Source organism: Triticum aestivum, chromosome 3D (genome assembly GCF_018294505.1).
Source record: "Triticum aestivum cultivar Chinese Spring chromosome 3D, IWGSC CS RefSeq v2.1, whole genome shotgun sequence".
NCBI lineage: Eukaryota > Viridiplantae > Streptophyta > Magnoliopsida > Poales > Poaceae > Triticum > Triticum aestivum.
This window is the reverse complement of record NC_057802.1, coordinates 597,886,274-597,905,238: the sequence shown is the minus strand read 5'-3', so window position 1 is coordinate 597,905,238 and position 18,965 is coordinate 597,886,274. Positions and strand designations below refer to the sequence as shown.

At 45.0% G+C, this 18,965-nt stretch overlaps 1 protein-coding gene across 1 annotated transcript; it reads left to right on the top strand.

Moving 5' to 3' along the window:
• The first annotated feature begins 8,448 nt into the window (after nt 1–8,448).
• LOC123080807 (phosphatidylserine decarboxylase proenzyme 2) lies at nt 8,449–17,371 on the top strand. The gene is made up of 21 exons (XM_044503762.1): nt 8,449–8,765; nt 8,892–8,971; nt 10,083–10,107; nt 10,213–10,272; nt 10,433–10,501; nt 10,865–10,960; nt 11,053–11,103; nt 11,687–11,770; nt 11,876–11,967; nt 12,077–12,232; nt 12,357–12,441; nt 12,580–12,691; nt 13,225–13,325; nt 13,997–14,044; nt 14,676–14,822; nt 15,469–15,564; nt 15,657–15,731; nt 15,845–15,937; nt 16,638–16,724; nt 16,808–16,858; nt 16,975–17,371. Exons 1-21 carry the CDS (start codon nt 8,532–8,534, stop codon nt 17,116–17,118), a joined length of 1,986 nt encoding a protein of 661 aa, XP_044359697.1. The 5' UTR covers nt 8,449–8,531; the 3' UTR covers nt 17,119–17,371.
• The last annotated feature ends 1,594 nt before the right edge of the window (nt 17,372–18,965 follow it).

Sequence of the window (18,965 nt, the reverse complement as noted above, 5' to 3'; positions counted from 1 at the left end):
AGATACCTGTAGTGCACCTTTATAGCCACCCAGTTACGTTGTGACATTTGGTGCACCCAAAGCATTCCTACGGTATCCGGGAGTTGCACAATCTCATGGTCTAAGGAAGTGATACTTGACATTAGAAAAGCTCTGAGCAAACGAACTACACGATCTTGTGCTAGGCTTAGGATTGGGTCTCGTCCATCACATCATTCTCATAATGATGTGATCCCGTTATCAACGACATCCAATGTCCATGGTCAGGAAACCGTAACCATCTATTGATCAATGAGCTAGTCTCCTAGAGGCTTACTAGGGACATGGTGTTGTCTATGTATCCACACATGTATCTGAGTTTCCTATCAATACAATTCTAGCATGGATAATAAACGATTATCATGAACAAGGAAATATAATAATAACCAATTTATTATTGCCTCTAGGGCATATTGCAAGCGGGGAGGAAGAGATGTCACGGGAGGGAGGGAGGCGCCAGGGCTTGGGCTGCTGCTCCCATGCGCGTCCCCACTATATATAGGGGTGGAGGGGGCTGGTTTCTTGCCCTCCAAGTCCATTGGGGCGTTGGCAAAGGTGGGGGAAAGAAATCCCATCATTTCCCTTCCCCACCGATTGTTATCCCCCCTTTTTAGGGATCTTGATCTTATCCCTTCGGGATATGATCTTATTCCTTCTAAGGTGGGATCTTGGTGCGCCTTGACCAGGGGTGTGGGGCCTTGCCCCCACTACCCACGTTCATGTGGGTCCCCCATGCAGGTGGGCCCCACTTCGGTACCTTCTAGAACCTTCCCGGTACAATACCGAAAAATCCCGAACATTTTCCGGTGGCCAAAATAGGACTTCCCATATATAAATCTTTACCTTCGGACCATTCCGGAACTCCTCGTGACATCCGGGATCTCATCCGGGACTCCGAACAACTTTCGGTTAACCGCATACTAATATCTCTACAACCCTAGCGTCACCGAACCTTAAGTGTGTAGACCCTACGGGTTCGGGAGACATGCAGACATGACCGAGACGACTCTCCGGTCAATAACCAACAGCGGGATCTGGATACCCATGTTGGCTCCCACATGTTCCACGATGATCTCATCGGATGAACCATGATGTCGAGGATTCAATAAATCTCGTATACAATTCCCTTTGTCAATCGGTACGTTACTTGCCCGAGATTCGATCGTCGGTATCCCAATACCTTGTTCAATCTCGTTACCGGCAAGTCACTTTACTCGTACCGTAATGCATGATCCCGTGACCAAACACTTGGTCACATTGAGCTCATTATGATGATGCATTACCGAGTGGGCCCAGAGATACCTCTCCGTCATACGGAGTGACAAATCCCAGTCTCGATTCGTGCCAACCCAACAGACACTTTCGGAGATACCTGTAGTGCACCTTTATAGCCACCCAGTTACGTTGTGACGTTTGGCACACCCAAAGCACTCCTATGGTATCCGGGAGTTGCACAATCTCATGGTCTAAGGAAATGATACTTGACATTTGGAAAAGCTCTAGCAAACGAACTACACGATCTTGTGCTATGCTTAGGATTGGGTCTTGTCCATCACATCATTCTCCTAATGATGTGATCCCGTTATCAATGACATCCAATGTCCATAGTCAGGAAACCATGACTATCTGTTGATCAACGAGCTAATCAACTAGAGGCTCACTAGGGACATGTTGTGGTCTATGTATTCACACATGTATTACGGTTTCCAGTTAATACAATTATAGCATGAACAACAGACAATTATCATGAACAAGGAAATACAATAATAACCATTTTATTATTGCCTCTAGGGCATATTTCCAACAACAATGTCCTCAGATGAGGAATTAATGATTGCAGAGAAAGTTGAGGAATTTGTAGCATTAGGAGCATTTGAACATTTAGGTGAAGAATTAGCAGATTCACGTTCAATGCATTTCAAACATGGAGGAACAAATTCTTCCTGAGCAGCGCTGATTTGTTGAGCAAGTAATGAATCGTGCTCCTTCTGAAGATCTTCATAACTCACTTTTAGCTTCTCTAGATCTTGCTTTCTTTGAAGAAATTCATAAGAAAGCTTCTCATGATCAGACAAAAGAGTGTTATGATGACCTTGAAGGTTGTCATACCTAGTCTGAAGTCTCTGAAGATTTTCAGTCAAGGTTTTAGTGCGATCCATTTCTTCACCCAACATATCATCACTCTTGTCTAGCATGTTTTGAACCTTTTCAAGGGCCCTTTGTTGTTTCACAGCAATCTTAGCAAGTTTAGAATAGCTAGGCTTAAGGTTTTCATCCGATTCATTTTCACTTGATTCAGATGAGGCATATTTGAGTACCTTGGCACCTTTTGCCATGAAGCAATAGGTGGGAGCATATTCATCATTGCCTTCATCAGCCTTGTTGGTGAGGTCATTTTCTTCAGAGTTGAAGATAGACTTGCTGACGAATGCAGTAGCGAGGGCTAGGCTCGCCACACCGGATTCGGAATCCTCAGATGCCTCCTCTTCCTCATTTTCTTCAGATTCAGCCTCAGAGTCCATTTCCTTGCCAATGAATGCCCGAGCCTTCTTGGAGCTACTCTTCTTGTGAGATGAAGACTTTGAGGATTTTGATGATGAAGATTTTGAGGATTTCTTCTTTTTCTTCGTATCATCAGAACTGTAATCCTTGTATTTCTTCTTCTTTGATTCCTTTTCCCACTGAGGACAATCTTGAATGTAGTGTCCTGGTTTCTTGCATTTGTGACAAAGCCTCTTCTTGTAGTCACTGGATGAGGAATCATTGCTCCTTGAGGGTCTTCCAAAGCGACCACGTCTTGAGAGCTTCTGGAATTTCTTCACAAGCAGTGCTAGATCATGGCTCAGTTCTTCAGGATCATCAAGACTGCTTTCAGAGTCTTCATCTTCAGACTCAGAAACTGCCTTGGCCTTCAGTGCACGTGATCCGCCATAGCTCGAACCATAGAGATCTCTCTTTTCAGCAAGCTGGAACTCATGAGTGTTTAGCCTTTCGAGGATATCAGCGGGATCAAGTGACTTGTAATCAGCACGCTCTTGTATCATCAAGGCCAGAGTATCAAATGAGGAATCAAGCAATCTCAGCAGTTTCTTCATCACCTCGTGGTCGGTGATGTCAGTGGCACCAAGTGCTTGAAGCTCATTTGAGATGTCAGTGAGGCGATCAAAGGTTTGTTGAACATTCTCATTGTCGAGTCTTTTGAAGCGGTTGAAGAGATTGCGAAGAACATCAACTCGAGAGTCACGCTGTGTTGAGACTCCTTCATTTACTTTGGACAGCCTATCCTAGATAAGCTTAGCAGTTTCCAAAGCACTCACTCTTCCATACTGTCCTTTGCTCAGATGGCCACATATGATATTCTTCGCTTGAGAATCGAGTTGCTTGAATCTCTTCACATCGGCAGCATTCAGTGAGGGTGAGACAGAGGGAACACCTTTTTCCACAACATACCAGAGATCGTTATCAATTGCCTCAAGATGCATTCACATCTTATTCTTCCAGTAGGGGTTAATCCGTCCCATCGAAGGTAGGACACCCAGCAGAGATCTTGATCATACCTGCGGTCGACATAACTAAAACTCTAGGTGGTTAAACCAAAATCACACAGAACAAGGGAGTACCCTGCTCTGATACCAATTGAAAGTGCGTTATATTGACTAGAGGGGGGTGAATAGGCGATTTTTATAAATTCTTCACTGAGGAATTTGTGGGTGAGGAAATTCCTTAGCAAAGAACTACTTGCAGTGGAATAAGTACTCAAAAGTATGCATAGCAGAACACAAGCATAATCATCATGATGAAATGAAAACAAGCTCAGAATACAGAAAGCGTAAACACAGGATAACACAAGATGAAGACAAACAGACTGAGGAAATTGAACTGAGGAAATTGAGAAAGTCTTCAGTCAAAGTCTTCAAACACAGATATGAACAATTGCACAACACAGGAATGAGGAAATGAAAGAGTTGAGGAAATGGAACCAGTTGGCTTGGTGAAGACAATGATTTGGTAGACCAGTTCCAACTGCTGTCTCAGTTGTACGTCTGGTTGGAGCGGCTAGGTATTTAAACCTGAGGACACCCAGTCCTGGACACACAGTCCTCACCGTATTCTTCTTGAACTAAGGTCACACAGACCTCGTCCAATCACTCGTGGTAAGTCTTCAGGTGACTTCCGAACCTTCACAAACTCGGTCACTCGGCGATCCACAATTTCCTCTTGGATGCTCTAGACCATGACGCCTAACCGTCTGGAAGAAGCACAGTCTTCAAAGGTAACAAGCGTCGGATCCACGCAGGATCAATCTCTTCAATGATGCTCAATCACTTTGGGTTTGTAGGTGTTTGGGTTTAGGATTTTTCCTCACTTGATGATTTTCGCACAAAGTCCTCGGAGGATGGGATGCTCTCAAATGACAAGTGTCAGTTTCTCTCGGAGCAGCCAACCAGCTAGTGGTTGTAGGGGGTGGCTATTTATAGCCTAGGGAGCAGCCCGCATGATAAGACATAAATGCCCTTCAATGATATGACGGTAGATATTTTGGGACAGCTGGCGCATAGCACAACAACGGTTGGAAATTTGAGGTTCAAATTCCTCAGGGCTATCATGTTCCTTACTGTGTAGGCAATCCCCCACTGGCGAATTCCTAACTCCTCAGTCAGAACAAATTCCTTAGAGACCAGAAGAACTTCGTCTCTGTCACTGAAGAATATGACTGAACTGTATGAGATTTCCAATGGCTTCACTCGAAGGGATTGGTAGGTGTAGGATTTTGAGTTGAGCATCACATGGAAATTTTTCCTTAGTATTTCCTCAACCCCCTTTAACAGTACAGTGTTTCCTATGACTCAAGAAAGAGAAAATGAAACTACGAAAACAAAAGTCTTCACGCTTCATGTTCCTCAAATGAATACCAAGTCTTCAAGGTCACACCAATTTCTTCACTTTCAAAGTCTTCAGAAAGTCTTTAGAAATCCAAAGTCTTCAGTCAAAGAACTTCATTTTTAGGGGTCGACTTTCTCTGTAAATATCAAACTCCTCATAGACTTATAGACCTGTGTACACTCATAAACACATTAGTCCCTTAACCTATAAGTCTTCAATACACCAAAATCACTAAGGGGCACTAGATGCACTTACAAAATAGATTTCACAACGGATCTAATAAAATTGACCTTGCAGCTTCGACGTTGGTATTTTTTATAGAAAACCTAATCAAATACTTGGACCTATGACAACTAACATGTAATATATATTTTAAAATAAAGAAACACAAGTAGAAAAATGAAACTATCGGTTTCTTGGAATTCTTTATAGGGCCGTTGATTGTCGTAAGCTGCCTCCATCCCACACCACTCTTGGCCCCCCGACTGTCCGACGCAACCCCCCCTTCCCCACCCCTATCCACAAAACCCTTCCAATCCATGCTCATCGACTGCCCGTCTCGCCTTCATCAATAACATCGCCCCCCGGTTACATCGTCCACATCGTTCGCTTGGTGCAAGATCTGCATAGAATTGACAAATACTGAATTTATTTTTGATTTAGCAATTGCGATGAATAATAAGAGCAACTCCAATGGGGCGACCCATTTCGTCCGCCCGCGTCCGTTTTTCGTCCGCGGGCGACCCATTCCAGGCCCAATTTTGAGCCGGATTTGCGTCGGCGCGGACACAAGACGGACGCGCGCGCGCCTACTCCTCTTCCCGGGCCCACTGGTCGGTGGCAGCCACCAACATTCCCCCCATTTTCCCCAAAAACGCCCCGGCCCGCGCGCGCCCCCGCCCCCCAACCAGCCATGGAGGACGCCATCGACCTCGACCTCGGCGCCGCTGCCGGCCTCGCCTCCCTCACCTCGTCCGGCGCCGTTGCCCCCTCCGGGAAAGTCAAGCCTCGTGCCCCACGCAAGACCGCCGCCGCGACCAAGCCGAAGAAGGCGCTGACGCCCGAACAGCGGGCAAGGGAGTCGGCCAAGAGGAAGGGCCGGAGGCACGCCGCGGACGCGAGGGATGAGGCCACCGCGCAGGCCACCGCCGTTGCCGCTGCGCAGCAGGAGTTCACCAACGCCCGCGTCGCCGCGGCAACGAGGGAGGCGCTCTACATGCTAGGGGTAAACCCTAGCCAGCACAGCGTCCTCCAAGCCGCCGTCGCCGCGGCCAGCACCGGCTCGTCAGCGTTTCCTCGGATGGTGCTGCCCGACTCACCCCGCGCGTCGACTTGCAACCCGGTCCCCGGCTTCCACGTCTACCCCGCAGGCCTCCCGCCTCTCCGGGGAGTGCTCACCCGACGTGAGCGTGGTCGTGCCTTCCACGACCGCGCTCGTGCCCATAGACCTCAACGCCACCCCGGTGGTCGGTGGCTCGTCGTCCGGCGGCACGAGGAAACGCGCGCGACAGACGCCGGCCGGCGGGCTCCCGGACGCCCGTAACCTGTTCGAGGAATGCCGTCCGCCGTCGACGAGGACTACATGCAAAACCTCATCTTCGAGGGTGGTGCGCCGGGCGCTGGCTACGATCCCGACGAGACACAAAGCCAGGACGGCCGCGGGGCGTTCACGCCGGCCGTTGGCTATGATCACGATCAGGCGGCCTTCATGCATGATCAGGTCGGCATCGACCTGGACGGCTTCCCCCTCGACCACGAGTTCCCGGAGGACTATGGGCTAGAGGAAGAGGACGAGTGCGACATCGAAGTGGAGCCTTTGTTCGAGGACGAGCTCGCCAACCAAACCGCCGGTCCTAAGCCGAAGCGCAAGAGCAAGCGCACGAAGGCGTACACAGCTGCCGAGGACAAGCTTCTTTGCGAGTGTTGGCGAGACATTGGACAAGACCCAAAGACGGGCGCCGAGCAAAAGCATTCGACCTTTTGGACTCGTGTGCACCGCGAGTTTCATGAGCGCAAGAAGTTTCCACCTTACCAATTTGTGAGCACGCGCGGGTGGGTCTCCATTTCCAAGCGGTGGAGGGTGATCCAACAAGAGTGCAACAAGTTTTGCGCCACACTTGAGAGCGTCAAGGCCCGCCCCGTGAGCGGCATCGACGTGCAAGACATGGTATGATAGCAAGCAAGCCGCCCTCTTTTGTGCCAAGATCATCCTTTTACGTCTTCATTTGCTATCACTTGCCCATATGCTTGCATGGAAAACATTTTGTAGGCATTTCAAGCTTTGGAGGCATTCAAGGTTCAACACAATGGCAAGTGCTTCAACCTCTCCCATTGCTATCGGGTCATCAAAGACGAAGAGAAGTTCAAGGCACAATATGCCGCACTCAAGGCACGTGGGGGGAAGGACGCCGTGGACGATGTTGGGGAGGGCGAGCCGGCACGGCCGCGGGGGAAGACCAACTCCAAGAAGGAGGACAAGCAAGATGCGGCCACCAACGCCTTGATCGCAAGCGTTGACGTCATGATGAATAAGAATGACTCAAGGGAGGAGGAGCGTCGGCGTTTCAAGGCGGAGCAAATGGATGCTTTCATGGAGATCCAAAGGAGGAGGCTTGATCTTGACGCCGAGAAGCAAGCCAAGATGTTCGAGCTCGAGGCGGAGAAGCAAGCCAAGATGCTAGAGATCGAGGCCGCCAACGCCAAGACAAAGGCGAAAGAAGTGGCTCTTGCAAGCATGATGACCGGGGTGGAGATCATGAAGGTGGATCTCAACGCCTTGTCGCCAAGGAAGAGGCCGTGGTTCGAGAAGATGCAAGCCGACATGCTAAGTTTGACGACGAGTGATCTATGGCGTCGAGGGCCATCTTTTTTGTATGCCGGCATGACCACGGGAGCCGCGATGGCGTGGTCGAACTCAAGTCCCACCATTTTTTTGTGTGCTGGCATGTGTGCCGGCCGGCTGGTGAGTGCGCCAGCATGAATTGTGGTATTTTCTGAAGCCGACATTGTATGCCGGCGCTGGCATGATGCCGGCATGAGACATGGCCGCTGGCATGATCGGCCGCGGGCCTTTTTTTATTTAAAAGTTAAATGCGAACATGAAATGGGTCGGCGCGTTGGGCGCATTGCCGACCCAAATGCAAAACTGGGCGGCAGACCCAAATGGATAAAAAACGGACAAATGCACCATCCATTTGGGTCGCCCCATTGGGAGTTGCTCTAAATATTGGTTCATCAGACCGACGCGACGGCAAGAAGCAGGAGTAATAATTTGTGTCTTGTGAAGAGCAGTATGCGGCTGGACAGTACACCGGGACCACACGTCGGCCGCACGCGCGCCGGCTCCGTTCCGTTCCGTCTCGTCTCGTGCGGACTGCGGTCCTGCCCGTAACTTCCCATTCGTGGAAGCCGGCCGGTCCTCACACGCCCGCTCACCTGGCCGGCCGCCGACATGTGGGCCCCACCCACCCACCCACCTCCCTCCCCACCGCGTCGAAAGCGCCGCGCCTTTTTGCCTGGCGGCCAGGCCGGCGTCAATTCCAACTCCCTCTGGCTCCCACTACTGCTGCTCCAGGCGGACCAGGCCGCCGCACCAACTCCACCCCCGCCCCACGCCCCGCCGCTGACCGATGGGCCACGCCCACTCGACCTCCCGCCACAATGGCCGCGCCGGCGCCGGCGCCGGCAACGGCAACGGCGTCGAGCCGCCGCTGCCGTCCCGCTTCTCGCGGTTCCGCAGCCGCCTGCGCCTGCGGCGCCACCGCGGCCGCGACCGCTGCGGCGCCGCGGGGGACGCCAGCGAGTCGGGGAAGGGCGTCGCCGCCGACGAGTTCGCCGGCATCGCGCGCATCCGGATAGTCAAGGTACGCGCGCTCCCCTCCCCTCTCCATCCACGCCGACCGCTGAAGGCTGGTGTCAACGGAGGAACTGCCAATTGGCGGTTCCGCTTCAATTTTGCGTTGTTTGATTTTGATTGGGGCATGGTGCAGGCCGACTTGCGGTTCAAGGACAAGTTCTTCGCCTGCCTCTCGCTCGGGGAGCGCACCTACCGCACCGAGACCTCCGACAGGTTCAGCACCAGTTTTTCCACAGTATTAATTTCTGGCCATGCTTGTCCGGATCCGAGCTCGTCCATGCTTCCGTTAACCTCCACGCTGTTCGTGGTTCGTGAATCGACGTGCCTAGCAATGTTTTGCTGTCTGTCACACGTTCCAGAGCAAGCGGATAAGCTCCCTGTCTTCTTATGACAGTGAGTGCTAGTACTAGAAGACTTAAGAATCAGGATAATGCTCCTGGAATCGGAATCTGTTCTGCGACAGGCGAAACCCCCAACTTATTTTCGTTGCAGCAGGGCCCCTTTCCTGGATATTCTTTTCACAAGTGTCTGAGTTGAGAAGATCTATGACAGCAAAATACAAAAAACTCTGACAGGCAAAAAACCCAACCTATTTCCATTGCAGCAGGCCATTTCCTGGATTTTCTCTTGATCACAACTGTCTGAAATCAGATGATCTAAGACAGCAAATTATGGAAATTCTCAACTGTTGCACCTTGTGAATCTGCCTTAACTTAAATTTCTCCTGTTTCCAAAAGTACCCTGTGTATGCTCGTATGATACACTGCTAACACCCTTTTTCATTTCCTGTTTTGCTTACTTGTCGTTGCTGATGTTTTTCAACTACAAACACTGTTTCAGTACCATGCCCGCCCCCCCCCCCCCCCTTCTTGCTCTCCATGCTTCCATGATCCTACGTGCCGTTCATGGTTCGTGAATAGATGTGCCTAGCAAGTGTTACTATCAATCTACCACATGTTCCGGAGCAAGCAGAAAGCTCCTGGTCTTCCTATGATAGCGAGTGCTAGTAGTACAAGACTTGGGAATCAGGATATTGCTCTTGGAATCGGAATCTGTTCTGCGACAGGCAGAAACCCCACCGCATTTTGGTCGCAGCTAGCTTTTCGCGAATATTCTTTTCCTCACAAGTGTCTGGATTCAGATGATCCATGACAGCGAAATATGAAAAATGCTGAACTGCCGCACCTTGTGAATCTGCCTTCATTTGTTCTTCTTCTGTTTTAGAATATACAGCATGTACGCCTGTACACACATCTAACACCCTTTACCCTCTTTTTCTTACTTGTCGTTGCTTATGTTTTTGAACTACAAACACTGTGTGCAGCACTCACAGGCCTGTATGGAATTCAGTGAGTAATCTGTCTTTTTTGTTGCTCTTTATCCAGTAATAACATGGTTTCCTTTATTAACTATGGAGCTGTGTAGATTTACATATATTTTCTGTGAATATGCAGGAAAAGAAAGTTGTAATAGAAACAAATGGACCTCATATTGCACGAATATCTGTTTTTGAGGTATGCTGCTAACTGCGTTAATTTCCGCTGTGAGCAGTCCACATGTGTATGCTTCAGCATAAGCAAATTACTGATTGGAAGCTTTTAAAGAATTTTTTTAACCGTAAATCAAGGCAACAGTTCAATCCAGTGACATTATGTTTTTTGGCCAACTTTGCAGACTAACCGGTTCTCCAAGAATACCTTGGTTGGTTACTGTGAAGTTGATCTCTTTGACTTGCTCACTAAGGTAACACTGATGTTTTTGCCGTCTCAGTCTTTAGTTATAGTATATCTCTGGTTTGATTGTCCTCATGTACCTATGAAGAAACACACTTCCTCTTTTTCTTAATTCATGAGAAGACTATGATAGCATTTTATTAAAGATTCAAGAGAGTGACACTGTTGAATATCTTGATCCAACTGTGTATATGTATACTTTATTTCCACATCGTGTCTACCTACTTCCTAGATCTAGGCTGGAACTTTCTAGTACTTCTGCACAACAGATCTTAATGTACCATAATACATAAATTGGTAATGTGTACAACTTTCTGGAGGTATTTTAAGTTTTGACATCTTGAATACTATCGACTAATATTTTAGCTAGCAGGACTTGGAGGAGGAACACGTTGAGGACCTTGCTTTGTTGGACCCATCATCGTCCACTACCACCATGGGAACCATATCCGTATCCTGCTACATTGAAGTAACTGCTCTTTCTGTTTCCTGTGTGTTGTTATTAGCACTCACAGAGAATTTTCCAGGTTTCAAGTACTGAATTTTGTAGTTCTGTTGCAGGATCCTGTTGAAACAGAACAAAGCTTTGCACGCCGGGTCTTAGCTATAGTGGTATGCTTTCAGTCTTGGTTAATCATATTCTCTTTTCATATATGATTGATACTTGATTATCTTGTCGCTTGACAATGGAGCACACCATTAGTTTCATATGGTCTTTTTAAGTAACTTTAGACATTGACGTTTGAATACTGCAACTGAAAGTGGTTAGAAAATATGATCTGAACTTAGAATCATCCAAGTATAGCGAAGCAAGATAAACTGTGCAGAGTTGTTCAAAATCAGATCTATTAAGGATTTAGTAGTAAAAATCATTCGAAAGCTCTTCACAATTGTCAGCTATTCCTTGTATCTATTCTCATCAGTTTTACAAAATGAATTGATGTCTGTTCATAGCTGTCTTATTATTGTTGCGCATCATTTACTATTGGTGTTGCCGTTGCTACTACTAGCCATTCTATCGAGGGCAGTCTTCTTCAGTCTTTATTGTGTGTTGCTCCGAGTCACCAATCTTTGAGCAGAACCACATTCTTTTCAAATGCCTTACAACTCAGTCTCACGTTGGATGTATTGTGTTCATTTCTGAATGTAATTATATTCCACCCTACAAAGCGCAACATTACTCTTGTTATGGCAGGACTACAATGAAGATGGAAAGCTCTCCTTATCTGAATTCTCGGACTTGATGAAAGCTTTTGGTAATGGGCTAGCAGTTAATAAGGTTGAACTTTATTCTCATTTTCTTGGAGGTTATGTCCATTCTAGTTTTAGCTGGTCCCTTCTCTGAAGTTGTTAGTAAATCTTACTAGTTGCTATAATACTTTAGATTGAAGAGCTTTTCCGCCAAGCAGATACAAATGGTGATGGCATAGTTGACATGGATGAACTAGCAGCCCTACTAGCTGATCAGCAAGAGAAGTAATTAATAGCTACCTTTTCCATGTTTAGTCCTGTTTCCAAGTTTAACCGTATTGGTTGGCTGTAACATTTAATAGTATCATTTGCTATGCTCTGTCCCTTATTTCAGAGAACCAATTATCAGTAACTGTCCTGTCTGTGGTGAAAGTCTGGGGAAGTATGATAAAATAAATGATATGATACACATGACACTTTGCTTTGATGAGGGCACTGGCAATCAGATTATGACTGGGGGATTTCTAACGGATAAGCAAGCTGCATATGGGTAAGGCATTTCATGTACTGATGATTCTAGTCTTCTATCTATCACATAGACGTTTCTGTCTTGAAATTTCATTTTAGCAAGGGCAATTTATACTTAGTCATATAGTAATACTTGTTATGTGCAGGTGGATGTTTAAGCTTAGTGAATGGGCTAATTTTTCCTCGTATGATGTTGGTTTGCGCTCTGGCTCTACTGCCTCGCATATTCTGGTATGTTTCATTAGTTATATTGACTTGTCATATTCTTATTGGTGTGCGAAGTGCCACCTCTTATTTGATATTGTATATATATTTCAGTTGCATATTTGCATTGCTCTTTTCATTCTTTAACTCAAGGCGATGATTTAGGTTTTCGATCGGCGAACAAAGAGGCTAGTTGAAGAAGCAATAGATGGAAAGATAGTGTTGTCCATGAGGGCTTTATATCAGTCAAAAGTAGGGCTAACTCTCATTGATTCAGGTATGCTGAACAATAAACATCATCTTAAGAATGAATATTATACAGATAAAAATATATTTTAATGGTCCCCACTGTCTTAGACAAGCAACAGCCGAAGTTTGTACTTCTATTATTATTATTATTTCAAGAATCTTGTTTTGTGGATCTTACTAGTTAGAATAACAATGAGTTCCCAATAAATGTTCACTTGGAGACAACGTGAGCTTGAAACTAAATGTTCTTCTGACCACCAATTAAAATACCCTTGTGTGTATGCTGGTGACAACACATAACTCAATTTTCGAGCCATTAAGAAACCATGTTTGTACAAGAAAATTGATGCAAGGACGATGTTGCTGTTACGATTTTAGGTACAACTTTTTTACAACCTCAGAGAGCCACTATTTGAGAGTGTACAGTTATGCCAGCAAAGTTTTCTTACCCACGGCAGGTCCTTATCATGGCTTAGTATTATGTCTTTTGATGGATGCTGACACCAACGAGAATCTTTTGCATTAACACCTACCTGTTTAATTGGGACTGTCCATATGCAGGTGTCAAAGATATCTTGAAGAACCTATCTGAGAAGCAAGGAAAGAAGATGAATTCGCCAGAATCTGCCAAAGATATTCCAAAGTTCCTCGAGTTATTTGCGGTATGGAATGTTTATTTTTCTGTACTCTGTGGGATATAATCTTTATACATTTTCTCCATCTTATTTCCATGGCATACGATTTAAGGCCGCAAGTAACATTATATATATGCTGGATCACTTTTTTTTAGCACTGGAGGAACTTCGGTTGTAGCAACCAATAGTTTTCACTTCTCATTTTTAGGCAACATAAGAAATTTGGATCAATGGTCCTCCACAATGATAAACATGGAAAATGTTGAATGCAATAACTTGCCTAAAATAGTGTTGTTTTATGAAACTTCTGCAGCATCTCGTATAGCATAATGGTTATTCTTTTGGACCACTTGCCTTCAAATGGTGAGTAGGGAAATACATAGACCGCGCTTTGAATAGAAAGCTCGTTTTAAGCATGTCATCTTGTACTCCCTCCGTCCCATAATGTAAGACGTTTTTTGACTCTAGTGTAGTGTTAAAAAACGTCTTACATTATGGGACGGAGTGAGTAATTCAAAGTAGGGTCTTCAACCCATCACCTTTATAATGGTTACTCAAGGTTCTTGAATCTATATTTTTTCTATAAGCTGGTCGGGAATTACCTATTTCTGAACCGTCCACTTCCATTTAAAATGTTTATGGCTTTGTTTCATAAAACCACTGTTGACATCCTTGATATCTTTTGCATATGAATACAGGGTCAAATTAATATGGATGAGACTAAGGACCCTATTGAAAGCTTTAAGGTATGCAATATATGCCTCCACTCCTCTTGACATATGTCACCCCCTAGTTTGTCCTAGCTTTGTATGTCAGTGCATACATTCTCTTTATAGTACGGTTTGTTCATTGCATCATATCTTAATAATGTCTTAATGGTATGTTGAATGGAGTAATCAGTTTTTTTTTCTTCTCGAGTCTTTATAGTGGATGCTCTGGCTTAACCACTAGAAGCATGATACAGTTGTGTTTTCCTTTTCTGTAGCAATTAGTAGCCAACACGAAATCTCCTAAGAATGCATCATCTATTTGAAATGACTCATTAGTTATTGACACATGTTTGTTGTGCGTCGGTGTCATCGCCCATGCATTTACAGGAGCCTGTTTATCTATGTTTTCATTGCCTCGAAAAGTTACAAATCTCACAACATGTTCTAAGTGCTAATATTTTTGAGTGATGTTGGATTGTTGTGGACTTGTGGTTAATCCATTCTTAACCTTGTGTAGTTGTCCTTATGAAGTATTCAAGGAGGCTCACTTTATCTGTTATATGCTTATCTTCATATCTATATATATTTGAGAAAAGTATCTCGTAATTATTATCCTTGTATATGTATGTACTTACAAGGTTACTATAATCCATACTTGTCTCTGCAGACATTTAATGAATTTTTCATCAGACAATTGAAACCCAGTGCCAGGCCCATTGCACACATTGATGATGGTAGTATTGCTACCTGTGCTGCTGATTGCCGTTTGATGGCCTATAGTTCTGTCGATGAGAGCACAAGATTTTGGATTAAGGTAAGTCATTGCTTTACTACTACATATTTAAGGGGAGTATTTTTTAGTTCAGGAAATCACAAGATATCAGTATCTTAATGTCCATATATAAGGCTAAGTACTTGTGAAATACGATGTTGATTGATCTAATCTCACTGAATATGTATGTGCATTCCATGCAGCATTCTGATTTGACAGGTGCATGCCTGCATGGTAAAGGGGAAGACAGTATTATATTGGAAATAACCTACAACATTGGTGCATATCATAAGGAATAAAATATAGTGCATTTTCTGTTAGTTTTTATCTTGTGTTTGATGCTCCTTGTCTGTCGTTACTCATTAGGCATTGCATTTAAGGCATAGATTTTGTTACTAAATGACATTCATAACATACTTTGAATTGAAGGCGATAATCGGTAACTTTCTGAGACTATTATCATAGTGGTGTTTGATCCATACAGATGTATGCCATGTTTGGTACTGATAATTACGATAAGTTGATTGATCGGATTCACAAAGTTATGATTTTATATTCTAGGGTAGCATGTGAAGTCACAGTAATTTTTTCTAAACTTGATTAGTACCGACATGTTTTATTGAGTAAATTTAACTATGAAGGGACATCTTTGGTTGAAGTCTCATTGTACCCTATCTTCTGTTCCCAGGGTCGCAAATTTTCAATTGAGGGTCTCCTAGGGGCGGATGCACACTATAATGCTTTTAAAAATGGATCATTGGTAATTTTTCGGCTTGCACCTCAGGTAAATCTTTGATCTCATTACAAGAACCCATGCACATGTACTGCATTTTGCAATTTTTCAGGATTACCATAGGTTTCATGTACAATTTTCAGGATTACCATAGGTTTCATGTACCCGTGTCAGGAACTGTAGAGAAATTTGTGGAAATTCCTGGATGCTTGTACACGGTAAAGAATACTCGTCTTGACATGCTTCCTCATGTGTGGAAAGAGACGCACTTGTGTTTTGTGCTATTTTTTTCAGCACTAAATGACTGGCGCTTATATCTTTCTATTGACAGGTTAATCCCATTGCCGTAAACAGCAAGTATTGTAATGTGTTCACTGAAAATAAAAGAGTTATCTCAGTAATCTCAACTCCGGAGTTTGGGAAGGTTCGTCTTTTGTCCCTGTTTTGTTGTATACTATGAGGCAACTGCTTACTGCTATTCCTACCATTGAAGATCTGAGTTAATTTTGCCTCCTGTCATGACCAAACTTACTGAATATAATGCGACTCCTCATATGGCCTGTACTCTTTTCCCTGTTCTGGCTGAAAAGCTTTGGCATGGAGAAGGCTGAAGGCATGTCTGATGTTAATAGCATGACCCTTGCAACTGTGCCTAAATCACACAACTGTAAGGATCACATTTACGGAAGTCGCCAGTATAATTCGTCAAGATCGTACTACTGTCAATTTCGATTATCACTGCTTGTCAAAAGTACCAATGTCAATGTCTATTGCTTCTTAACAATTGTCTGTCCTTTCCATTTCCCTTTATATTACTTAATGCACTGAAAACAGCCTTGAGCGTTGCATATTTAAGCTGAGATCCTCGGGATGAGCACCTCCAAAATTGCACTACCCGGGTTGCCAGCTTTTCCTTCTGAACTCTGGAGCTAGACCGTTCGGCCTGGCTCCAACCGCGGAGTTGGAGGAGCTGGGAGCTGGAGTGCTCCTTACTTCCATACGCTTCTCGTTAATTATCAATTCTTATTTGATGCAACAGTCTAGCACCTAGTACAGCCATCCAGTAGCTTTCTGAACTTTGCCTAAACCGATGATGCACTTTTTTTTATTAACACATGGTTCAGGTGGCATTTGTTGCCATCGGAGCAACTATGGTAGGAAGCATCACATTGGTGAAAAAGGAGGGCGACTACGTCCACAAGGGAGATGAGGTTTCCTTTATACTCTGATCCTTGCCAGTGTTCTGCTGCTTATGTTGGTGTGTTAATTATCTAATTCATCTTCTTTCTCCTAGTTTGGATATTTCTCCTTTGGAGGGAGTACGGTAATCTGCGTGTTTGAGAAGGTTTGTATTCTTTCTCTCTGCTTTTTTCCTTTTTTATATGCTGATAATCAACTTCGTAAACAATACGTTATCTCTTGCTCCAAGTCCCCAAACTAAAATGTTGTTTACATTGGCAGGATGCGATACAATTCGATGCTGATCTTCTAGCCAACAGCGAAAGATCACTGGAAACTCTTGTCGAGGTTGGCACAACATTGGGCGTCTCCAAACGGAACAGAGGGCTAAAAGTTTCGGAGCTACAGAAGTGTTCAATTGAATGATAGAAGTTAGTGAGTGCAGTGCAGCACGGTACAGAACTGTAAAGTTATAGGACATAGCTTGCCTGGACAGGGATCAGTAGAGTATATTCTCATAGTGTCCTTTTTTTTTCATGTCAGACCTATTTCATGAGTTCTTTCGGTAGTTAGCTTTATACTTGGATCTGCTTTGTGCATCATATGTAAGAAGATCCATTTTGTTACCATTGTAAAAAAAATCACATTTGATCTATTTTCTAGTCAAATCTGAGCTGCAGCATTCATGTTAATTCATATATGCTGGCAAGCTGGGCTTGCCAACTACTACCGACGTACCAAAATATAAGGCGTTTTTGTAGGCTAAACTAGCCTACAAGAAACGACTTATATTTTGATATGGAGCGAGTAGTTTCGTTTGTGTTAACTAATGTCATTACAAGTAGTACTAAATGGTGTCATTTCCAAATATGTGCAGATCTGCTATGTTTTCTTTGTTGAATTTCTGGGCATAGATTGTAGGATCTTCTTTGATGTCAAAAGATATCTAACGTCAATGTTTGTTCGGTTTGAGCGCCTGAGAGCAGAGGTGGTGTTGATCTGGTGTTGATCTTGGCTTGTTGTCGTTGTCGAGCATGAGCGTCGCTGGGTTGTGCATTACCAACACATGCTTGCCATCGCACCCGTGTGCGGGTGAACACGGAGAAGGTAGAGAAGGTCGCCCTGTTATTTTGACGGCTGACTGGAACTGACAAACTCAACCTGTCGGGGCAACAAAGTTATGATAAGCCAGATTTTCTCTCCCTTGTCATGTTGCTCTCAAGAACAAGAAGTGAGAGGAAACACAATTCCCCCAACATTTGCCGCTGTCTGCCGGTGACCAGGTCCTCGGCTTGCTGAACAGGCCGCGGGAGGCTGGGGAACCTCGGTCCTTCGGTACTGGCATGTAGGTTTAAGGCTTATACTTCTAGCAAGGGCGCATTCGTGGTAGGGGCGGTAGCATTGGATTAAGTTTTCCCGAACTCCAGCTCCACCTCGTCGCTTTCTTAGTGACGACGATGAAGAGTTTGTGGGAGGTGTATACCGCCGCTCCATCATGGTGATGGGTCTAGGCCCCTCGGTCTATTGGTGTGGCGGTAAATCGCGTGGGATTTTTTCCTCTAGCTTCGTATTTCTCCTAGGGACATTTCCTCCATTGCCCATGGGAGGCCAGATGGATTTGTACATGAGCTATTTGGATAGCAGTTGTCGTCTCTGTATCGGGGGCAGCGACAACGTTCCCGAAAGGGCGGTGGATTCAGGGCATGGTGTTTGGCTATGGGCAGGTGGGTCTGCTCCTCTTCTTCAACCAGGTTGAATGGAGTCGATGGATCAGTTCGATAGACATGTGTAAGGTCCCGGCCGACGATCCACAAGGGCTCGGTCTAGCCATTCATGGCAAGCCGCTTAATCGGCTCGCAATGCATTTTTTCTACTATGATGGTTGACTGATCCAGATGAGACATGTTGGTACTTTAGTTCCCTCCGTATGGGGTATTGGCAATAACCGCGGACACCGACATGATACCGAGGTGTGGTGTACAGGGATCCCCGGGGATTATTGCTAATTTTATTATTTCTAGGGTCTGTTGGCGGTTGTTCCTGTCACCTTTGTTTTCTAGGGTCTACGCGCAGTGACTTTATAAAAAAAGATTAAATGATTAAGGTTTTTTGGCATAAGTGGTAAGTTAAATGTGAATGAAATTTTAGGTGGAACAAACAATCAAGTTTAATTAAGGAATGATACATTTACCATCTATATATAAATAACATCCGAGGTTTGGATTTTGAACCTATCATATCCATTTCGTCCACTATTGTCTCTTCCGCCGGTG